This window comes from Mastomys coucha, unplaced genomic scaffold, assembly GCF_008632895.1.
Source record: "Mastomys coucha isolate ucsf_1 unplaced genomic scaffold, UCSF_Mcou_1 pScaffold15, whole genome shotgun sequence".
NCBI lineage: Eukaryota > Metazoa > Chordata > Mammalia > Rodentia > Muridae > Mastomys > Mastomys coucha.
This window is the reverse complement of record NW_022196897.1, coordinates 110,791,133-110,814,956: the sequence shown is the minus strand read 5'-3', so window position 1 is coordinate 110,814,956 and position 23,824 is coordinate 110,791,133. Positions and strand designations below refer to the sequence as shown.

Genomic DNA, 23,824 nt, shown 5'->3' with positions numbered 1-23,824 from the left:
AGGAAAACATCCTGCATACTTGTTATTCTCAAGAATGTGGCTTTATCATTGTCATTGTCATTCACTTTGTGATTGAAAGCTCACTGGACCACCTAGGGGTCCGCCTTTGTGGTCAACCGGTTTCTGGAACTAGCCGGCCTACATTCTTGGCTCCTTTCAGAGGAAATTTTCCATGCCCTTTAAGTAAAAGCTTATACACTATATATTTCTCCTAAATGATCTTTTCTTCTACCCTTCACTCTCAGGGGCTGAGAGATTCCTCACACGTGTTGAGCTGCCTGCAAGTTTTGCAGAAAGTTCCAGGTTGCAGCCTCCATGGGTTGTTGCTTGTACTGGGGTGGGATTTTCAGTGCTGTAACTGTTTTTGAGTCTTCCCTGCTTTTCTGAGTAAGCTCTTATCCTTGCCCCTGCTAGTAACCCCAGAACACCTCCTTAGATATTGGTTCATGAAGTTGGACTTGGGTCAACTGTTTCTTTGATTTTTTTCCTAGGTTCCCTTTCTGGGGAGAGTAAATTTGCGCATGCATGCGTACGTGTGGGGGGTGTACGTGTGTGTGTGTGTGTGTGTGTGTGTGTGTGTGTGTGTGTGTGTGTGTATGTGTTTCATCTCTATGGGAAAAGTCTTTTACACAACACTTGGTACCCAAACAAGGGTATGGAGAATGAGTCATGGAGGTGTGGTTGCATTGCAAGCCATGCAACTGAGGCTAAACAGTCTGTGGGGTAGAACATTCTAGGAGGGAATTTCCACATAGTGGTTCTTTACTATGTGGAGGGTGATAGCTACCTTTTGCTCTAGGAGTGGTTTCACAGTTCTTGCTATCAGTAGTGAGATGTGTAACTAAGGCTGAGAGATCAAGAATTGGAGTGTCCATGCAGGAAATCCCAGAGTGGCAGTCTTCCTCTATATGATGTGTACTGGCATATAAGCAGCACTCCACTTAATGAGTGGAGTCTACCACTTGACTACAGGATGCTCTGAGAACAGTTAAAAGCATAAGGATTTGCTAGGGGTCTCAAGAAAGTGACCACACAATTATGGAAGGGAGCTGGTGGTGGTGCATGTCTTTAATCTCAGCACTTGGGAAACAGAGGCAGGTGGATCTCTGTGAGTTGGAGAAGGGCCTGGTCTACACGCACGTGCACACCCACACACATACCCACCCACGCACATACCCACACCCACACCCACCCACGCACATACCCACACCCACACATACACTGTGAGTTGGAGAAGGGCCTAGTCTACACGCCCATGCACACCCACATCCACACCCTCCCCCCCCCAGAGAGAGAGAGAGAGAGAATTCCAGAACAGCCAGGGCTATCCAGAGCAATCCTGTCTCAAAGACCAAAACCAAACCAAATTAAACCAAAAATTATGGAAAGGAAAAAGTTTTAACTTCTAGAGAAGGGTGCATAACCAAACTTAAGCGAGCAAGTGTCCCACTGGATGTCTATTCCTAAAGTGAGCTGGTACTGCACATTCTTATGAGATTGGTTAACTTAAGGCAGAGTAGTTGACATGCAGGATGAAGCCTTGAGTGGACAGAGCACCCTCAAGCACACACTTTAGTTTCAGGACAATGCTGATTCAGGAGGGATTTTCGCCAAATCTTTTCCTATGTAACCTGTGACAGAAAAGGCAGTATATTTCTCTCTCATCTCCCACAGTTGTACAGACAAATTTTGCAGTGTTTGAAAGTAGCGTAGAAGAGCTGGAGGTATTGGCAAGAGACTGTGGTGGTGTTGGACACTGTTAGGTTTAAGAAGAGATGCAAGCGAGGTCCAGGTGGCTGTGCAGCCAGAGCTAAGCAGGAGGAAGTATGATGAGAAAGGGAGGTGCAGTTAGTATCCTCCCTGGTTGCCTCTGATTTGGCAGGTGAATCATAAAAGACAGGAGAGCGTGGAAGTGTTGGTTTGTCACTCCTTATAGTTGGGGCCAATGGGAAAAGAGTACAAATTAGGTCTGTGCTAAGAAGCCTTTCCTGGGATCCAAGAACCTGGAACTTATGGGAAGAATAGGAGAGAGGGGAGGAAAACATGCAACAGGGACAGAAAGTAACCCTTGTGTAGGAACTTTAAAAGAGAAACGGGACAGAGAGATCTGACTTGCAGATGGGGGTCTTAACAACTGTCTAATACAGGAAACCATAACAATCAGGTGAGCTGCTCCAATTGGGGAAGACTTCTAGACAAACAGTAAAAAACTTGCAACTGCCTGACTACTGAGGCTGTGGGACATGGGAACAGATGGGATCCATCTGACTGATGTGGAGGTAGAAAAACTGAGCCATGCAATGACCTTAAGACAAATGAGTTGTAACCCAAAACAGTATGATGGAAATCCGCCCATGAAGAACTGGCTAGGTAGAGCCTGTAGGAACACTTGGCCATCTCCATCTGAGTATCTGTAAATATCAGGAGATGGAGGGCCATAGAGGAAGGATGTGTATTACTGAGGAGTCTGAGGGAAGCTGTAGATGATCCTCAGTTCACCAGGTCAAAAAGAACAATGTCCACCTGGCAATTAAAAAAAGAAGTTGATTCAGCAGGAACCTTGGGACTAGGATGGCTTTACTGGCTCTGCTGAGTCTCACAGTGGGACATGATCTTCTTGAAGTAGAAGAGGCTTTGGCAGACGTGAGAGACCAAGACCAGCACTTGAACTTGTAAAGTGGTAAAGCAATATTTGAGAAGGAGGGGGAGGAAGACAAGGAGAAGGGGGAGAAGGAGGAAGAAGAAGGAGGAAGAGGAGGAGGAAGAGGAAGAGGAGGAGGAGAAGGAGAAGAAGAAGAACAGGAAGAAGAAGAAGAAGGAGGAGGAGGAGGAGGAAGAGGAGGAGGAGAAGAAGAAAAAGAAGAAGAAAAAGAAGAAGAAGAAGAAGAAGAAGAAGAAGAAGAAGAAGAAGAAGAAGAAGAAGAAGAGAAAGAGGAGGAGGAGGAGGAAGAGGAGGAGGAGGAGGAGGAAGAGGAGGAAGGAGGAAGAAGGAAGTCCAAGAGGTCTATATAGGTCACTTGTAGGCAAAATATTGGAAGATCTGGGTCAAGCTGGTGTTCTTAGAGGAAAACTTATAAAACTCCAAATGTGATAGTGAGCTACTAGAAGGCTTGAGAGCCTGAGGAACAGTTCATAGACAACATTAGCAATAACACAGAACAATTAAGGAAGACTAAGCATGTTCCCTAGGCACATCCCCAGATTAAGCCATACATACTTCTCCAGCAGGAAATAATGCTGGGGTGGAAGTTATTCACATAGTCTGGGGCCTTCAGAGAAGCCAGGTGTGGCTAAGACAAGGGAGGTAACTACAGCTGCAGTACCCACCCATACCCTAACAGACTAAGGCTTCTCACAGAAGCTAGACATGGCTAAGAGAAAGGCAAAGGCACTAACTGCACCCCAGAGCCTGTCTGATCAAGGAGCCAACTCAGATGATAAGAGCAGGCACAACCCTGCTCCTCCCTGTGGATCACAGCCATCTGAGCCAGCCCTTCCAAATGCATCAGAGGTGGGAAATGCACAGTGACCCCATATACAACACCAATAGATACACTAAGATGGACAGGGGACATGGGAAAGGGCCCCACCCCTGCATGACAAACTAGAGCCAATTATCAACTGTCGGGAGAGGGAAAATTAGTCTTCAGCAGAGATGAGTCCCCTAATTGGGTATCTAATGCTGACTGGTCAGCCCTAAAAAGATACGGGGACAAGCAACAGTAAGTAAGCAACTGGCAGGTTGCTGTGAACCCCTAACAGGTTGTTCGGTGCTGCGACACTGAAGAGTTTGGTAGAAGAAGGTGTTCTAAGGTAACTAGAGAACGGAAAGGTTGCAGAGACTGAAAATTGTTTATTGTGCTGATCTGACCACCATCTCTTACCCTTCCTAATGCTGACATCCTTTGATACAGTTCCTCATATTGTGGTGGCCCCCAACAATAAAATTATTTCATTGCTACTGCATAACTGTAACTTTAGGACTTGTACTACTGTTATAAATCATAATGTAAATATATGACACAAAGGATAGTCAATTTGTTACCTGAAGGGGTCGTGACCCACAGGTTGAGAACCACTGCTCTAATTGATGGCCTCTTTAAATTTCTTTTCCTTTTCTGTTTTTCCTTTGTTTTGTTTTGTTGTTTTGAGCCTGGGTTTCTCATAGTCCAGGTTCATCTTGAACTCCTTGAGATGACCTTTAACTCCTGATCTTGCTGCTTCCACCTAGTGCTGGGATTACAGACCTGCACCACCACATCCAGCAACTCTCAATCTTCTATTGCCAGCATAACAAAGTGTTACAGTCTTGGGGGCTTAAACACTGTTGTAAGTTTAAGTCAAAAGTCCAACAAGCTATCAAGTATCTAAACATAACAGGGCATTAGGAAGACCCCCTTTCTTTCTAGAAGTTCTAGAGAGAAACAAAAGGAAAGAAATTAGATTCAGGGATCTCTCTCTCTCTCTCTCTCTCTGTCTGTCTCTGTCTCTGTCTCTGTCTCTGTCTCTGTCTCTGTCTCTCTCTCTCTCTCTCTCTCTCTCTCTCTCCTTTCTCTCCTATCCAGTGCTTTCCTTCTCCTGCCTTGCCTGCCTCTAACTTCCTCCCTTTGTGCCCAAAGCTCTGAGCAGCAGATAGGGTTCTGTCACTGCTGCCACCTCTTTGGGGCTAGAGCCCCCGACAGACAGTGTTAGTGGTTGTTAGTAGGCATGCTCAAAGAAGAAACAAAAAGAAAGAAATTAGATTCAGGGATCTCTCTCTCTTTCTCTCTCTGTCTCTTTCTCCTTTCTCCTTTCTCTCTCTCTCTCCCTCTTTCTCTCTCTTTCTCTCTCTGTCTCTTTCTCCTTTCTCTCTCTGTCTCTTTCTCCTTTCTCTCTCTCTGTCTCTTTCTTCTTTCTCTCTCTCTGTCTCTCTGTCTCTCTGTCTCTGTCTCTCTGTCTCTGTCTCTGTCTCTGTCTCTGTCTCTGTCTCTCTCTCTCTCTCTCCCTCTCTCTCTCTCTCTCTCTCTCTTTCTCTCTTCTCTCCTATCCAGTGTTAGTGGGTGAAGCCAGGGGTGAGGATCAAGGGTGGGTAAAAAGAATCCCAAAGTAGCAGAGACCAGCGACAGGAGAATGCTTGTCTAGCATTCATGAAGCCTAGGGTTCAACCCCAGCACCACATACACTAGACAAGGTGGTATATAACTGAGATTCACAGTCCTTGGGAGGTAGATGCAGGAGGAGGAGAAGTTCAAGGTCTTTTGCATTTACCCTGAACCATATGACTCTACCGGTCCAAAAAGACAACAGCAACAACAGCAAAACATCCTCAAACAAACATACCTGGGCTTAATCTATCACTTAGTGCCTAGGGAGTGGGCCCCATTAATAAACGGAGACTTGTTAGTGAAGTGCTTGCTGTCAGTGAGCTGGTAGACAGACCTCAGTTCCCTTCAGAGAACAAGTTCACACATCCTCCAGGGCAGCCCACAGCCAGCAAGCCGCCCTAATCATGCAGGAGCACAAGGCCCAGGCATCTTTCTCCCTTCTTGGGGCTACTTTGAAGGGACATTCTAGCTCCAGATTGCTGGGCAAGCCAGTCCTTAGCCCTCACATCTCTGCTCACCATTTCCTTCTTCCAATTCTACACTGCCCCTAACCCCAATAGGTCCACGGTGAGGGGATGTGTTGCTTACTGATACACTTCATGTCTTTCCTAGAGACACACTCTAGTATTTCAGAGGAATCTGAGCTCTCTTCACTAGGTTAATAGTCAGGTTTCAGAGCCACGGGGCCAAGAGGCTGAGGTAAGTACAGGGAGGTAGACTAGGGAAGCCAGCTGCTTAGGTCCTGCTTTTTGCCTCTGTTCTGCCTGCTTCTGAGCAAAGGGAAGGTTAGAAACACTCATCCTGAACCCCAGCGTTAAACAGTGCGGGATCACGAGATGTGATATTCATGCTTACATCTGTGAACTATTTCACAGATTTCAGTAACAGAAGGAAAACACACTACTTTGCCAAAGCAAACAAAATTTAGTGATTTTATTTCAGGTCCCCATAAATTTGTCCCCATAAACATCCCCAAGTCAAAATATACCAAGAAAAGACAAACCCAAAACCAAGCCACTTATCATATAAGCATTTTTTTTCCTGTGATTAAATATTATACACACACTAACAAGAAGAAAAATCAGCACCTGTATTTTTAAATTATACGCGTTTCTCCATCTATATCTTAGTTATTCTATAAAGCCCTTATACCTGTATATTTAGAAAGTAAATAAATGTAAGATCTGGATACATTTTTCATAGTGGATTGGAAACCTGTGAGATTAATTTTCAATGAGATCGATTTTTTTTTTTTTTTTTTTTTTTTTTTTTTTTTTTTTTTTTTTTTTTTGGTTTTTCGAGACAGGGTTTCTCTCTGTAGCCCCGGCTGTCCTGGTACTCACTCTGTAGACCAAGCTGGCCTCGAACTCGGAAATCTACCTGCCTCAGCCTCCCAAGTGCTAGGATTAAAGGCGTGCGCCACCACCGCCCAGCTGAGATCATTGATTTTTATTTCATCTATGCAAACCACTTAATTAGAAAAAAATAAAGTAGTACTAAGGTAGAAATTTCAAAATATGTAGCCAGGAAGACAATTGATATTTGTATGTTAAGACTCTATCTCATTTAAGTGGAACACGGGTCTCTTGCTCACTCACCTAATGTACTTCCAGCTAGCAGCCAATACAAGCTACGTGTGATCAGAGGTTAAGCTTATTATCTGCTGCATTAAATAAACCTAATAAAATGACTGCTTTGAACACTTTGTAGACTTCAGTCCTTCTCACAGCTTCCAGATATTGATTTTTAAATCTTCACAAACTTCTCAGGAGGCCAAGCAGAATCAGGCCACTGACCCAGCGGGTCTTTTCCTATGATAACCACCTGCCTTCACCATACCAGCCTATCAATAAGAACTTATGGAGAGCCTGCTGTGGGCCTGTGGCCTGCATCAGGGCCATGCAGCAGGCTCCACAGAAACAAGAGACTAAGTGTGCCCGGGGCTCACATCTAGATTAGCATATCCTGTAAGCATGTCAGCCAGCTTTTATTAATCTCTTATTTACCAGCAACAATGGAAAAGTGTTTTTCTAGGAGTCTCATGGCTTTCGATGTTTGTTTAAGCTAGTAGGGAAAAACTCTCATAAATAATAACTTTTTGTTTGTTTTTTCGAGACAGGGTTTCTCTGTATAGCTCTGGCTGTCCTGGAACTCACTCTGTAGTCCAGGCTGGCTTTGAACTCAGAAATCTGCCTGCCTCTGCCTCCCATGTGCTGGGATTAAAGGCGTGCTCCACCACTGCCCGGCTATAGCTTTTTTTTTTTTTTAAAGACAAAACTTAAGTAGAATTGGGTTGGCTAATCTCCAGAGCTTTGTATATTCATAGGAGAGGTTTTAAAACACAAAGAATCAGATGTGTTTCATAATTATTCAGACACCAAGGTACAATATTTCTCATCCTTCACACTTTAAGAGTAAAATGTCAGGACATTTTTGTGATTTCCTCTAACCAGTAACACAGGAGGGAGGTTCTTGGTCAGGATTTCTAGCCATGCCATGTACAGCAAATCTGAAATAGATCCTTTTCTTGCCACTGGAAGGCTCCTGACAACAGGGAAGAAAAATTAAAACCAAAGAGAGAGTTACAGCCGGCAGGGACATTATCTGTACTTCTGAATTAGTAATGAAAGGTTTATCATGCTCCCCCTCAGAGGAAAGCACTGCCGTTGCTTTGACTACAGAAATTAAATTGATGCATTTTTCAGATAATGCAAACATCCATAAGTGAGAAAAGTGGCTTAGTCATTATACAGACAAAATAGAATTGTAACTTCTGATTTTTCATTAAATAAAGAATCTAGTCAAAAGATCTCCATCCATCATATGGAGGCAGTTACTTTTGCCTTCAATCTTTCCTGGTTTTTTTTGGAGGGGACATTACACATAGCAGTCCTCCAGACCACACCATACTTTAAGATAGATACATCTACACATTTGGGTCAGTTCATGAGGTAAAAATGAAATAGTTGGACATTTCCCCATTTTTAGCACCAATCTTCATTTCATGAGTAATATTTTCAGTAGGCATTTTCCTAACATTGGTAAGGCTGTGCTATAAAGAATGAAAATGGAAAAGCTCATGGCTGACCTGTTCCCACACTGTATAGCCCTGGGAGTTAGCCATGGACACATACACCTCAGGAAGCACCCACCAGGGGAAAATGCTTGTGAGCCTCATGGCCCACTTGGGCTATTGGGAGGGAATTTCAGAGTTCAGGCTCCTGGAGCCTGGACCATATGGGCCTATGAGGGTAGCATCAGTCCAACACAGACACATGTTCCCAGCCCCATGAGTGTTGTTGGACTGCTAGAAAATACAAGCAAGTTCTGCTGAAGTCCCCAGGATTCTGTCATCTCATCTTAGGGAGATATTTATCTTCCCTCACTCCTACACGGGCCAACCTATCTTAAAAAAAAAAAAAAAAAAAAGCTTCCCATTGGAAAAGTCGTGGGTCTTTAGTCTGATCAGCCCATTCACCCTATCCCTTCTTCCTACCAATCGTAACTGCCCAGTGACACTTACAACACGATGAGGTTGGCTGCTCTGGAGTGTTCCTGTAAGAGCTCGTTCAGTCGAACCTGGCGGTAACTCTGTGGACAGTATTTAGACTGAGGTGAGTGTGGGTCTACCAGAATTCTGAATGAGAATTTATCTTCTCACCTCAAGTCATGGATAAGCAGAGGATATCATTTTAAAAAGTCATTTCTAAAAATAAATAGGGTGTGTTTTTAAAAAAACGACGATTTAAGGTTGCAAAGCTTCATGGGAAATTTTAGAAATGTAAAATGAGTCTGGATTGTCACTGTAATATGGTGGCTTATTAGATTCTAGGGGTATAGAACAAATAAGACAAACAGCCAAAACAAACAAACAAACAAACAAGGCTAGAACAGAGAGCTTGGGAGCAGGCTTTAATTTGAAGAAAACCAGTTGAATCTTGCTATTGCTTTGGTAGCCTAAGACGACAGGTTTGGTTCTATTCTGTTTTCTTTAAGCTCCCTGACAATATTCCTATGGGGCTAGTTTTGAGTAATGAGCCACCAGTAAGCTCGTTGGAAAATTATTTTGCAGTGGTGAGAATAATACTTGCTTTTGTATTTCATTGGTTCAGAACCAGCCTCAGGTGTCCTCGTTGCTTAATTATACACTATGTCTCTGTAAAAACTGGCTATTCAGTTCCATGCACTGTTTATTGTTCTGTCCCAGGGTTGTTTTACTAATACTGGAAGAGTTAACATTTTCTTCCTCTAAGTTTCCCAGCTTAGATCCTAAGCTGGATCTAATATAGTTTACCTGTGTTTGTAGTTTTGAAGTTCCTGTGACCCTTGTCTTTAATGTCCAATTAAGATGTTGAGTTTTATACTTAGATTGGCATCCCTGGTTTTTTTGTTTGTTTGTTTGTTTCATTTTATTTTGTTTTCATTATCAATACTACCCACCAGTTCAATTTAAGCTCAGGCCAGAGAGAACCTTCTGGTTGTTCTCTGTCTACCTCAGGCTGGCCTGGGGGTTGTGATCCTCTTGCCTCAGCCTCCAGAGTGCTGGCATTAACAGGCTATCTAGGAAAGCTCATCCCTTTTCATCTATCTTATGGTGTGTGCCAGATTCAATTTACACACACACACACATACACACACACACACACACACACATTATAACTTTATTATTCCTGTATATGTATTGTACTGTTTGTAGATGTCAGAGGACAACTTTTTATGAATAATATTTTCTGCTTGTACAGTGAGATCTGGGGATTAAACTCAGGACATCTGATGAGCTATCTTACTAGCATAGGTACAACATCTGTATTCTTAATTCTAAACAATACATCATAAATTTCTATAGATATTTCTGTTAGTTTTTCACAGCTATGTCTAATAGGTTGAAGGTCTTTGCTATTGTTTAAATTGTGTTAAACTTACCTTTACCACATTGCATGATTAATGACTTATTTTAGATTATTAAAAATAAATTTCAAAGGAGACATCACAATATGAACGAATAACTTGTTTTGTTAACTTAAAAACAGGTTATTTTCTAGAAAAAAAAGAAAAGATTTTCTAAATGATTATATGTAGTCATATGACTGAAAAGCACCTAAAAATGCAGGGTGCTCAGGAAGACAGGTTGACCAGATGTCTCCCTTCTTGAAATTGACCCCTTTGATCTAATTAGACAGTAAAATGAAAACTTAGGAAGACAAGTCCTTACCTTTTCCTTGACTGCTTCCAGTTCTGCATCTGTAATTTTCCATGGACTTTCTCTTTTTAATTTCTCAGCAGTGGTCAAATCTTTGTGGCTTTCATGGAGCCGATAAGGTTCAATCATCTCTTCAAAGACTTTCCAGCTGAAATTGGAATTGTAAAGGAGGCCTCACAGTGGGAAATGGATTCATTATTTCGCAGATGCATGGAATTGGAGCTGAACAGTATGCAAATCTTTTAAGAGTCATCTTTGCAGGGAACTTACAATAAGGGAAACCATGGGCACAGCACTCCCTACATAGTGAAAGCAAGCAGTAGTGTGTTTGAGGCCTTATTTGTTTGTGAGGATCATCAGTATTATTAATTCATGAACACGTTGATAGTAATTACTACACAGATATGTTTTCTGCATAATGTGGTTAAAGACACACTTATGCTGTACCCAATTATGTCCACACCTAAGTTTCTATTTGCTTGTTATGTTGATCAATGGGAGACTATCAGTTTCTGTAGATGAGAGATGACCTCTTTTCATTGAGAAGAATGGGGCCCTCCTCACCAGCAGGCACTGTTAAGGAGACATTGAGCAGATAGGAAAATAGCCTGGGCTCCCACAGACTTAACACTTCTTGTGCAAAAATGTCTGCCGAAAATAATGGTGTCCTTGTCCTGGTGTTTGATGTTGCTGTCTGAGATTTTCAAATGACTATTATTCATGTTTGTGTTAAGTGAGAGGACAAAAATCAATAATATTTAATGCCTAAAAATCTGAGGCCATCTTAGGGCATCTAAAAATAAATCATTGAGGAGAAAGTGAGAAGCTGTGTGTGAGAGCTAAGGAACATTTAAAAATTGCAAGGAGAATCTCATTCTTGTCTTACATGATAATCTCTTAAGATTTATTCTTCAAACCACAGCACAAAGTAAAGCTTATAATTTATGAAAGGAGTTGTCTTCAGAGCTCTGCTGGAGAAGGTCTCGACTATGAATAATTTTCTTTGGTTTTATATAATTTAGCTTACTTACAATTTAGTAACTTTGGGATGAATGATAATTAGAATCCATACGCTTTGGGGTTAAGACATTAAAATACGAAGTGATGAATTTAATTATCCCATCAGTTGGCCTGATTTAGGATTTGCAGATAAAAGTGCAGAGATTACAAAGGAGTAAAATTCTCTCTGCCAGGAAGCCTCTGTTGAGGACTGAAGAGATACTGAGTGCCTTAGATTTCTATTGTGCTGACTCACAGGAAGTAAGGAAGATGATGGATGAGCAAGAGAACTGAAGTGACCCTATTATTCTTTCAACAATACTTTGATTTGCTGCTACTTCCAACAGTGTCAGCCTTTAGAGAACTGTGAAGACGGTCAGTAGGATGCAGGGTCCGACCTCAGATCCTGGATTATTGCTCCAACTCTTGTCCTCGGCATAGCTAACCTGGCCTATAGAAGGGAGTGACAATGGCCACTGGTAGTCTTACAAGAACAGCGGATGATGTGGTAAGTGCCTTGGGAAAGTGACCGGCTCCAGAACTTGGTTTTAATATGGAAATCGCTGTTTAAACTCTCCATGTGCTTACTTTTGTAGAGTTAGATTTTCTCCACACCCTCATCTAAAACCTGACTCGAAAATACAGCATAAAAATGATTTCCCAAGAAACAGAGGGGGAGCGGAACTCTGTAGTTGTTTCCATAGTATCTCTGGTGAGAACAACTAATCCTGGCACATTTCTGCAAGGGCTAAGCAAAACTCAGTTTTGAAGCAATACACACCCAGGATTATGGTCCCTCTCATGGACAGCCCTGTGGTGTAGGGAGACAATGTATCCTGAATGGAGTACAAGCCCTGACTTCAGTGACTAGAAAGAAACTTTTTAGTCTAGTAGGAGACTCTCCTACTGAATACACGGGAACAAGGATGTAGTCCTAGTTGCTATTTGTCAGTCAACTTGCTTTGATAAGCTAAATAAAATTTGACTGACAGCTTTATTCAAGAAGGTAGAATGGGAAGGATGAAAAAGAATCAGTCCTTTGTTATAAAGTTTATTTTCTAGGTCGTTTAATTGAAAGCCAGCCTACACTTGTAGTTGATTGCATGTGACAATCATTTCTGTCATCTAAATCGCTGTGGGGTTTTCTCTCACTTGCATTTGGAACATGGCTAAGGGACAGCGCGTTGTGAAGAGGCTTTCTTCACCCCCCCACCCCCCACCCCTGATTGCTTGCCCCTCGCTGGCCCTTTACTGTCCCAGCCAGATGATTCTAGAGCAGCGCATCACTTCCACTCTCCTTTTCCTGAGTTTTCTTTCCTTTTTTAAATTTGAAAAAAAAAAAGAGATTTATTTATTTTTATTTTATATGTATAGGTGTTTTGCCTGCATGCATGCCCATGTACCACAAATGCCTGATGCCCAGGGACACCAGAACAGGTCATTGGAACCAGAGTTATAGATGGTTATTAGGACCACCGTGTAGGTCCTAAGAATTTAACCCTGGTCCTCTGGAAGAACAGCCAGTGGTCTTAATGCTGAGCCATCTCTCCAGGCCCCAAGTGGTTTTTTAAAAAAGCACTTTTTAGTTGACTCTCAGACATATCTGTAATATCTGCTGTTAAATATAAATGAGGTTTAATTCAGCATTTTAAGATTAACTAGTAACTCTCCTGCATTCTACATCATTTTCTTCATACCAAGGTTTAACATTATTTTAACTGTATCAAGCTTTCTCCCTGAGAGAGGAAAGGGAAGGAGGAAAATGATATATTCTCATTTCACAAATAGGATATGATTTTAAATTTTTCTCCTTGGTCCACATAAAATTTCTTCTTTCACAGTAATCTTTTTTTTCTTTTTTTCTTTTTTTTGGTTTTGGTTTTTTTGAGACAGGGTTTCCCTGTATAGTCCTGGCCATCCTGGAACTCACTCTGTAGACCAGGCTGGCCTCAAACTCAGAAATCCGCCTATCTCTCCCAAGTACTGGAATTAAAGGCATGCACCAACACTGCCCGGCCACAGTAATCTTTAATAGTGTTTCTTTTCTTTTTTTTTTTTCTTTTGGATTACTCTAACATCTATTATCTTTAAGCTAAATTATCTAGTCAATTGCCTTCAGTTTCTTCTTGATTTCCATATAAAGATTGTTGTCTTTGGCCCATGACTTTTAATTCAGTTTATACAATAAAAATGGAATCTAACCACAATATATCCTACGTTTCTCATGCTCAATTATTTTCTCATTTAGTTGGCTTTTGTTCTGTCAGATGCCTCTGAGGTGGCAATATTTCAGTTATTGAAAGATTTACCAAAGGTGATTGAAAGATAATTTAACACTAACCTCTACAAGCAAATCACTGACTTTGTATAACACCAGGTGAGCAAGACAAAAATAGTGATCTGGGGATAGTTGTTAATGGTGACAAAGGCTGCTCATCCATGAAGACCACTATGGGAGCTGAAGTTGGGACAGTATTCTTCCCCACCCACATCTCTAAGGTTTGTTTATTCACATGTTTTATGCATATGAGCAGTGCTTTTAACTGCTGAGCCATCTCTCCAGCCACTGGGTCAGTATTCTCTTGATGTCTTAGATCAGTGGCCTGGGGCTGCATCCATCCAGAAGAGCTTTCTCTGTTAGATTGTACTACCCAACTTGGGGCCAGAGGCCACGGGTGCCACGGACTAAATGACTGCTTTCTGTTCTAAACTATAGCCACTTTCAAAACCTGAGGTGTGAGTTTCTAGCGGGGTCCATGGCATTTTTCAAAGCAGTGGCTAAAGGGTGGTAGACAGATGAGAAATAGGACGGCTCTTCTGCACCCTCCTTCAGATAGATGAGCTCTTTTCTCAGGACAGTGTACAATAGGCACCTCCATTATTGTACCTTAGTAAGGATGGATGTATCTTCTTTGCAACTTTGATACAGCAGGGAGAAAATCTGTAAAACTCTGAAACCTAATTTATTGGTTTCTTACAGAAGGGAAGTATTTCTCTTTGAGAAGGAGGATAGCATTGTGTGAGGGACACCAATGGTGTCTGGAATAAAATTGAGACACAGGGCAAAAATGAAAATGTCCTAAGAAGAAGGTATCATGGGGCAAGGGTGGTCAGAGTAAGACAAAGTGTGTCTGTACTGTGACAAGTAGGTACTCCCAGAATGGAGGGGCCAGTTCAAAAGGTAACGTATCACATGCTCAGTGACAGAACAGAAAGTATAAGGACATAGGGCAGTGGCCACAGCAGCCGAATGAATGCCAGGATGACTAACAAGGATGGAAACAGGACTCTCTGAGGAGAGAAAAGCAGGCTGCGGGGTAAAGGACAAGGGAAATAGCTACTCTCTTAGGAAGATAAGTAATGAAGATAAACTCTACTACTGCAAGACTAATTGGGATGACTAATTTTTGCTCAGCCTAGAACAAGGGCTTAAAGAGAGGCAGTGGTTACCCCACGCCCCAGATACTGGAAAGTCTCTCAACCATAATGTACAATGATCTTTAAACCCTACCACTAAGGGCTTCATGATAAAACTTGTTCAGCTTCTTCTGTTATGAAGGATTCTCTCTACCATCTGGAGTCACACAGTGAGCCTGTTGGGTCACATGACTGAAAATGCCACGAGGCATTGACCCAATGACCTACAACTCTTCAAGTGAAAAGAGATCACAAGACATTCCAGTTCTTATCAGAACAGTATTCCCACGTACCAGAGGGAATTATAAATAAGTTGTTTTACTTACACACTGTTGTGAGTACAGAAGTATAAGAATATCAGGCATTTGAGGTATGTTTGATACAAGGAAATGTTATAAAGCATCTCTAGTTAGCCCTATCTGTTTCAACTTTCTTATTAGCGAATGTGCTTTGTAAAGCCTTATACCTGACCTCTAGCCTTAGGGAGCTCATAGACACTCTGAACAATACAAAGGTCAAGTTTACCTGGTCAGTAAAATACACCGTAAGTCTTAATATTTTTAGATATTTATCAGGTTCATAAAAGAAACAATATATTACAAGAAGGGAAGAGGTGAGAAAACTTGGGGTTGTAGAATGACAGCTTGTCAAGAATTGCCAAAGGAAATAGAAACAAAGAAGGTCAAATAGGACGGCACGACCCCAGGCACTTAGAAGCCTTCATGTGCCGCTGTGTGGCTTTCTTTGTGGGCTTCAGTCTATTCTAAATCACTTGTATTAAGTTGTTATCTATAAGATACAGTAAAGATAACTTACTCTCAGCAACTGAAAACTTTCTGTATCTGCCAAATTATAAGTCTAGGCAGTTCATTTAACTTATTTTTTAGTTAATAAATTTATTTTATGTATATGAGTACACTGTTGCTGCCTGAAGACACACCAGAAGAGGCATCATATCCCACTATTGATGGTTGTGAGCCACCATGTGGTTGCTGGGAATTGAACTCAGGATCTTTGGAAGAGCAGCCATTGCTCTTAACTGCTGAGCCATTTTTCCAGTCCCAGTTCATTTAATTTATAATTGACCACGATTCCAGGCAATATCCTTGCAACTTTGAGATATCCTGCGAACACATAACCTGTGATGCCAATGGTTTTCAGATACCATTGTTATGAACTGCAAGGTTTGTGGTCTGCCAAAGTTCACATGGTGAATCCTAAACCACCAATGTTGTGAAGTCTGGAGGTGGGGACTTTAGGGGGCACTTTGCTTTATATAGAGTCATAAGGATGGGTGGTCCCATGAGGGAATTAGTGCCTTAGTAGAAGAGAAAGAGATACCAGAACTCTTTCTTCATTGGACATAGAAGTGACCAGCTTCAAGCTAGAAAGAAAATCCTCAACAGATACATATCCCAAAGCGACTTGAGCTTGGATTGCTTGGCCTGCAAAACCGAGGTACAAGCGTTGGTTGGCCAAGCTGCCTGGCCTATGGCATTCTGTAAGTGGCTAAGATAGTACTAGGATTGAGAAACTCAACAGTTGATAGGGTTATCAAATGCCATGCTTTGGAGACATTTAAATGATTATTTTAACTCTGCCAGCTTCCTATTTTCTGAGAGTGGGGTCTATAAATCACCATTTTAGGTCTCAGTTTTAGAGCTTCCATTAAAAGTTCACAGGCTCTAAGCATTGAGCCACTTAGTACCTGGAACCAAGCTTCAACTTTCCTGAAGTTTCTCACTAAAAACCCTCTTCTATCTATTAAAATGGACAGAGTAGTTTTTTGCATAGTTAGTGAAAGCATTTCTTTAACATCTATCAAGAAGTCATTACAGTAAATGCATTACATTTTCACCCTTTGTTAAGCAACTCAAGAAAAAGAAGCAGGGGTCAGTCGAACTTACTATAAACAATTCATACCTCTCTTTGTTTGGCTTAATGTTGATGTCTCCAATTATATGGATGTCTGCAAATTTTATCCTAAATTTGCTGAGAAGAGAAGCCATTCTGAAAAGAGAGAGAGAAAGAGAGAGAAAAAACCACATCATTAGTGCCTATGTAATTACTTTCTATCAAAAGTACCTTTGTGTTTGAGTTAAGGTATCAAAAGCAATCAGTGTGGCTTTCAGACAGAGGCTTTTTCAGTTTTGATTTGCATTAACATACTTGATAGAGATGTTAAGTGTATTCCACTAAAGGCATAAAGCAACTCCTGTGGTCAGCTGTGGTGGAACACACCTGTTATCTCAGTGCACTGCGGTAGGAGAACTGTGAGTTAGGCCACATTGGCTTGTACTGTGAATTCCAGGCCAGCATGACCTACTCACAGATACCTTGTCATAAAGATAAAATCCAAGAGATAAAAAAAGAGTGATCCAGAGAGTACAGATAACTGAGAGAGCAAAGGGGACTCTGCATTCATCTTCCTGAGGGAGAATGCAAAACTCTCCTTGCCACCAGAACTCTGGTTATTCTTGTTGAAGAAGCTTTTATAACATTTTCAACAGACTAATAGTATATGGCTATATGTTGTTCTACTTGCTGCTACCTGGAAATTGGTAATTTTAACTTAAAGTTACAGAAATCTTGTAAAGGTGGGACAAAGACTCCCAGACTTGTCATTGGAATGCTTTTCAGTTTGGTTTGTTATTTTCTCTTTGTTTCTCTTTATATCTCTGTCTATCCACTTCTTAAGAAGAATCAATATATAAATATTATTGTATGAGCATTGTAATTTTCCATTAAAAGTAAAGATGTAAATATAATTATGTTCTTCCTATAAAATGTGAGTGCACATGTGGATATACCATAATTACATTCTCCTCAGAGGGAGGAGACACTATGAAAATGGATGGATCAAGAGTCCTGTCTTTATTGTGGGTTTCTGGGAGTCACAGATCTTAGGACTTAAGTCTGCATGCAAGACCAAGAGCTGCTGGGGTCTCCCCAGGTTTCCTTCCCGTGACAGTATGAGTAAGCCATGGTCTTGGATGTTTGTTCTTTTCACATGAATGCTTCAGCTCCTAGTGGCTGCACTAATGGAACATATACGAAGATATGATGCAACTTTAAAAGTCTCTGTGTCTGTCTGTCTGTCTGTCTGAATCTCCCTCCCTCTCTCCCTCCTTCCACTTCTCTCTTCTTTCCCTCCTTTTGAGACAGGGTCTCGATATATAGTCCTGGCTTGCCAGGAACTCAACATGTGGACTAGGTTGACCTTGAACTGCCTATGTACTAGACCAGGCTGGGCTCAAACTCAGAAAAATTTGCCAGTCTCTGCCTCTCCAGTGCTGATAATTTAAGGTATGCACCACCATACCTAGCTCTCTCAAAGACATTTAAAGCAACAGAGCAGCCTGTCCTCAGAGTTCCTAGAAAGGTAAGTCACAAATTACTCACGAAATTTTTTCCTCTTCGATGCGGTTGATCTTTCCTCCAACATAGATTCTTAACTTACAATCTTTCCATTTTTTTCTGAGAGTCAAGATATATGGAATAAGCAGTGTTAACCCTGGAATAGAGAGTAAATTACCACAGAGAAGATGAGAGAAATTGAGAGGAAAAAACGAGAGTGCTATTTTTATCTGTTCCCGTTATCGTAGCTGTTCAATGACTTGTGGTCTTTGGGAACTCAGAAATGGGGTTCTTGAGCTGACACCCTTCTCATATACATGAACTTTGTTAAAATAACAAGGCAGGGGTTCTGCTCCTCAGTGAACACTTTGGACAGCTTACCTCCATCATCAAATAGCCACCAAACATCAATCGTGCCTTTTCCCTGTTTCTTTTTAAACTGAGCGCTGGCTTCTACCAGTTTCTGATTGAACTCTCCAACATGCATAGACTGGATGGTGCTGATGTTGCCATCTGAAATGGAGGACACAGTGGAGCATCTATTTGTCTTTTGAGGACAGAAACAGTGGGCTAGTTTTAGCTCCTTATTCTCACAATGGAATTATAATTTAAGTGGCTTAAACTTCAAAGATACCCCAAATATAAGAAACGTATATTTTGAGTTTTGCTCCCCCAGCCCCCACCCATGGCTGATGGTGCTCTTTGGGGAGTTTGAAGCGCCTTTAAGAGACTCAGCACAGTTGGAAAAAGTAGCTCAGTGGGGGTGGTCCTTCCATTATAGCGCGGCGCTGCTTCGTAGGGCTTGTATGCTTTCTAGTCTGCCCCGACATGAACAGCATCTGCCTTGGGCTTCTGCCGCCAGAGATGAAGCAAGCCGTGGTGTGGTGGCTCATCTTGAAATCATGACCCAAAGCAAATCTTTTCTCCTTTACAGGAGTTTTTATCCTGTTTTGGTTTTGTTCAGAAGACCATGAAAGAAGAACAAGCAGTGTCTATGAGTATGGTTGGTAGGGGAGAACAGTGTCACATGTGACATGAATATAGAAGAAGGCTACAGGGGAAGGGGAGGGGACAAGAGAAGTGGGGGGGGGGACAAAAGGGGAAAGGAACAACCAAACCAAACCTTGCTTGAAAAATGCCATCATGAACCCTAATTCTGTATGCTAATAAAAAGATTCTTTTCAGAAGAAGTGAGTTACAAAGGCAGCTTTCTAGTGCCATGTTTTAGCCCGGTTATGCTTGTTATGTGTACAGCCCATGACAATGCTAAATAGGTGCCCAACCTTCTGAAATTTTAAATTAGAACCTATGGTGAGTGGTTTTTCTAGAGATAAGGAGTAGGGGACTGGGGAGATTACTTAGTTGTCAAAGTGCTGGCTTCAAGGAACCTTATGAAAAATGATGTGAGTGGTGGCAGCCTTGTGTGGTCCCAGCCCTGGGTTTTGGGGGTGGAGCAGCAGAGAGACAGATCCCTGGAGCTCACTAGCCAATCAGCCTGCCTTGCTTGGAGAATTCCAGGCCAGTGAGGCCCTCCCTCAAAAAGGATAGATGGCTTTCCTGAGGATGACACCCAAGGCTGTCCTCTGGCCCCTACACACAGACAGTGTGCACCTCCATACATGCATAACACATACATACATGCACACACACACACACACACAAACACAAATAAACTATCCTTTCATTGGCGATTTTACTACTAAAGAACAATTTTGTCACAAGCCCCATGAAAGTCTGGATTTCAGTTTTCCAGGAACCATAGTCACCTTGAATTCTATTTCCCTAGTTCAACTCACATCTGTATCTTTTTCAAGACTTCTGTGAAACTAAAGCAAAACCTCTTGAGTTGTATGAATTTTTTTTTTTTATAAATGATATAAAAGAAGCCCAGGACACATGGAGGTTAAAAAAAGCTTTTAGTTTTAATTAAAGATGGCTGCATATATAATACTTGGAAGTGATTAATATTTTTCTAAAATATTTATTAATTTGTTTCAAGATTATTTTTATTTTTTACGTGTGTGTGTGTGTGTGTGTGTGTGTGTGTGTGTGTGTACTATGTGCGCATGACTGCAGGTGCCTACATAGGTCAGACATATTGAATCTTCATGGAGCTGGAATTATAGGTTTCAAGCCACCTGATGTGGGTACTGAGGCTTGGACCTAGGTCCCCTTCCTCTGGAAGAACAGAACTGCTGAGCCATCTTTCCAGTCCGACTCATCTCTTTTTATGTGTGTACTCTCAGAGTTCAGCACAGGATGTTACAGTCTCTGGAACTGGATACAATTGTGTGCTGCCATGTGGGTGCTGGGAATTGGGTCCTCAAGACAAATAGAAGTGCTTTTAGACACTGAGCCATCTCTCCAGCACCATGTTTAAAAGTTTTTGACTCTGACAGGGATGCAGAGAAGGAGTATCAGGTGAACTAGGCCTATTTCCTAACCGTCACCACTGGGTGTTCTTTGGCATGCCGTCCATACTATTTCTAGTTTCCCTGCCTTTGAGAATTGTTATTTCCTGGCTCTGATGCAAAGAGGCAGCGTTGGCACTGTGCTTAGTGCAGCCCCGAAAGCCTCTTCTGAGAAAGCCTTTTCGGAGCTCCCCTCTGATCTAGCAGGTTCTGAAGATGCTTGGCTCTGTTCTCCTCTGTTGCCATGTTTTGAGCCTGTCAGTTCTGAGGCAAGTATCTCAGATTGTTTTTATATCCTTAAGACCTCTGAGACTGAAAGTAAATTTATTGGTAGAATGGACCAAACTCTGCCCTTACTTCCATGCAAATCAAAGTGTCTAGAGGAATCATTAGGAGAGCCTGCGGGATTGGGCTTGATCTAGAGCTCAAAAGAGTTGTCACCACCTCAAGCCCTGGGTGGTGTAGGCCCTCCTGTAGAGTGGTGTTTGAACTAGGCGTTAAAGTACACAGCATTATGGCTTTGTTTTTCTGAACACTATGGTAGGCTGACATTCAGAAAAAGTACCTTTTAACCAAAGCAAGCGCTGTGATGGAGGACTGGAACAAGCCTTGCTGAAATGAATGACAGCGGTGCTTGCTCTCAGTCAGAAGGAGCGGGAGGACTGAGGCTTTGACTTTGAACTTCCCATTGCTTTTCCAGACTCTGTCACTTAATAGAGATCAGTATTGCAAATAAGACACCAATGGGGGAAAAATAGTTTTAAAAACCTTATCCTATAAGCATTTGTTTATTTTTGCACGCGTGTATGTGTGGGTGCCTATGTGCCATGGCCTGTATATAGATATCAGAAAACAACTTGTGGGGAATCAGTTTTCTCTTTCCACCATCTGGGTTCTAGGGATCAAACATAGCTTGTCAGGCCTGGTGGCAGGCACCCTAACCTGCTGAGCCACCTCGCAGGCCCTTATTACTAATTTTACATCAGTTCCAACTTCAGATTCAAACATATTCTCATGGAAATGTGTGTGTGTGTGTGTGTGTGTGTGTGTGTGTGTGTGTGTGTGTGTGTATTAAGACAGGGTTTCTCTACGTACTGGAATTCACTATGTAGACCAGGCTGGCCTCGAACTCACAGAGATCTTCCTGCCTTTGCCTTCTGAGTGCTGGGATTAAAGGTGTGTGTCACTTTTTGGGGAGGGAAATGAGGCTTTAAAGTGCGTGAGAAGGAGCTGGGGAGATGGCTCAATGTTTGAGTGCTACTCTTACAAAGGACAGATGTTCAGTCCCAGTAGCCATGCCTCCATGTCAAGGGACTTATAATTCCTGACACGTCAGCTCCAGGGCATCTGGTGTCCTCTTCTGATACTTATAGACACACAAGCACAAACATTTAAAAACAAATAATTTTTAAAAACTTGGTGTGAAAAATAAGACTTTGTACAATGTGTGGGATACAAATTGTGTTTATATTTCCTGGCACCCTTATATTATCAAGGTGAAGTTTCAACCGTGGGCTACGTACACCAGCATAAGCCAACAGAACTGGACTATTCACAGGTCAGGAAGTGGTTTCTTAGAGCTTTGGTCACCCTAGACCAGGAGCCAGCAAAGCTTCAGTTTGGGTCCTGCCCCTGATAGTGAACCAACCAGTGTGTACCAGTCTCTGGTGTTCTATGTGCATTCTCATTTTCTACCAGCAGAGGTCACTGTGAACCTGATTAAAATCAAACTTGATTTTAATTGTTTGGGAAAGAAGGCGATTTTCAAAAGTATAAATAGGTAAATAAGTCTCCTGCTTCTGCAACTTAAACAAATTCTCTCATTTTTGGTCCTCTATCCTCGGGATGTCTTCCAGACACGCAGAGATAAGCCTACCGCTAAACTAAAACTACAGGCAGTAATCCGTGTGAGCGGCGGGCCCAGTCTCTCATTCTGATTAGTGACAGGGATGTTTCTAGCTGTATCCCCTTTAAATGTGTACTAGCTAACTGTATGCCCCTGACACATCTGCAAGGTAAGGATTGTGTAGATAAATTGATGGGCATTACTGGTTCTAAATTTTCTATTTTTCCATCTCAGCAGACATTCTGAGGCAGCCAGTAGGTAACTAGGTAACTCCATATTACTTTTTAATATTATATATATTATATATACATATATATACACATGTATATATATGTATATATATATATACATACACACATATATACACTATATATATACATATATATACACATGTATATATATGTATATATATAGTGTATATATGTGTGTATGTATATATATATATATGTGTGTATATATATATATATTTGTTAACAGTAAGGAGGCATAAGGTGCTTCATGCTCCTGCTTTCCTGGGAGAGACATTTTGGTGCCTGCCAATACTCAGTGTCTTGGATGCTTCTTCTGCCCCTTCGTGATGATCAGCTATGTGCCCACCTTGAAGTCACGCTCTTAAGATTTAAAAGTGCTCACCTTTTTTAGGGGCTGGCTTGGTTATGTTCAGTTTGCCGGCCTTCTTAAACAAGCCTCGGATGCCCCCCTTTCCCTCTTCACACTCGTTGTCTTTGATTGCGGCCTCCAGAGCCAATCTCTCCTGTTCCAGTTTCTCCAGTTCATCTGAAGAGAGTGGACACGGTCAGCAACTTCACTCAGAGGAACAAGATTTCTAGGAACAATCTTATACAGAATCTAGCGTTTCATATAACTATATGATAAGGTACATGCAAATATGCACATGATTTGATCATCTTCTGTCCCAATCACTAAAAAGTAGTGTGTTCAGTAAATTGTATTTAGAAAGTAGTAACAGCTGGCTCAGAAAACCAACTCCATGCATGAGGTCACGGGGCCTTTATTTGTGAGGGCAAGAATGGCTACTTCTTATTTAAATCATCCAGAAAAACCATCTAGTGAGATGATGTCACTGCTAGATCACCGACTTAAGGATCAAGTTACCAGGTAAGGTTTGTAAAAAGCAGAAGTAACAATTGCAGAAGTAGGCTGGGCATGTGTGTTGGGCATATATGCTGGGCATGAATCCACACACACATAGCAAGGCCTCTGAACTGAAACATAAAACTAAGAGCAAGAACCACAGGAAGGTACCACATGGCGGTATGCATACGTCATCCCAGCACTTGGGAGGCAGAGAGTCTAGCATTTCAAGGTCTTCCTTGGCTACACAAGTAAGTTTAATGCCAGCCCCAGGCTACTACAAGACTATCTCAAAAGGCCAAAGAGAGCCAGGTGGTGGTAGCGGACGCCTTTAATCCCAGCACTTGGGAGGCAGAGGCAGGTGGACTTCCGAGTTCGAGGCCAGTATGGTCTACAGAATGAGTTTCAGGACAGC

At 41.9% G+C, this 23,824-nt stretch overlaps 1 protein-coding gene and 1 long non-coding RNA gene across 4 annotated transcripts in view; one reads left to right on the top strand and one right to left on the bottom strand.

Moving 5' to 3' along the window:
• Window positions 1-7,359: 7,359 nt before the first annotated feature.
• The window catches only part of Slc12a1 (solute carrier family 12 member 1), a 79,586-nt gene continuing 63,121 nt past the window's right edge, over window positions 7,360-23,824 (bottom strand). For 2 of the 3 annotated variants that reach the window (XM_031373641.1, XM_031373642.1), the window contains exons 21-27: window positions 22,948-23,091; window positions 18,439-18,570; window positions 18,103-18,214; window positions 16,624-16,710; window positions 10,297-10,432; window positions 8,608-8,675; window positions 7,360-7,628 (exon numbers count right to left, since the gene is read on the bottom strand). In XM_031373641.1, the coding sequence (XP_031229501.1) occupies window positions 7,493-7,628; window positions 8,608-8,675; window positions 10,297-10,432; window positions 16,624-16,710; window positions 18,103-18,214; window positions 18,439-18,570; window positions 22,948-23,091 (815 nt within the window). In that variant the 3' untranslated portion in view covers window positions 7,360-7,492. The remainder of the gene's footprint in view (window positions 7,629-8,607; window positions 8,676-10,296; window positions 10,433-16,623; window positions 16,711-18,102; window positions 18,215-18,438; window positions 18,571-22,947; window positions 23,092-23,824) is intronic. The other variant, XM_031373643.1, reaches the window with a different exon arrangement.
• Window positions 18,850-23,824, top strand: part of LOC116092340 — a 10,516-nt gene continuing 5,541 nt past the window's right edge. Inside the window, exon 1 of the long non-coding RNA XR_004119211.1 lies at window positions 18,850-19,045. This is a non-coding gene — a long non-coding RNA (uncharacterized LOC116092340). The remainder of the gene's footprint in view (window positions 19,046-23,824) is intronic.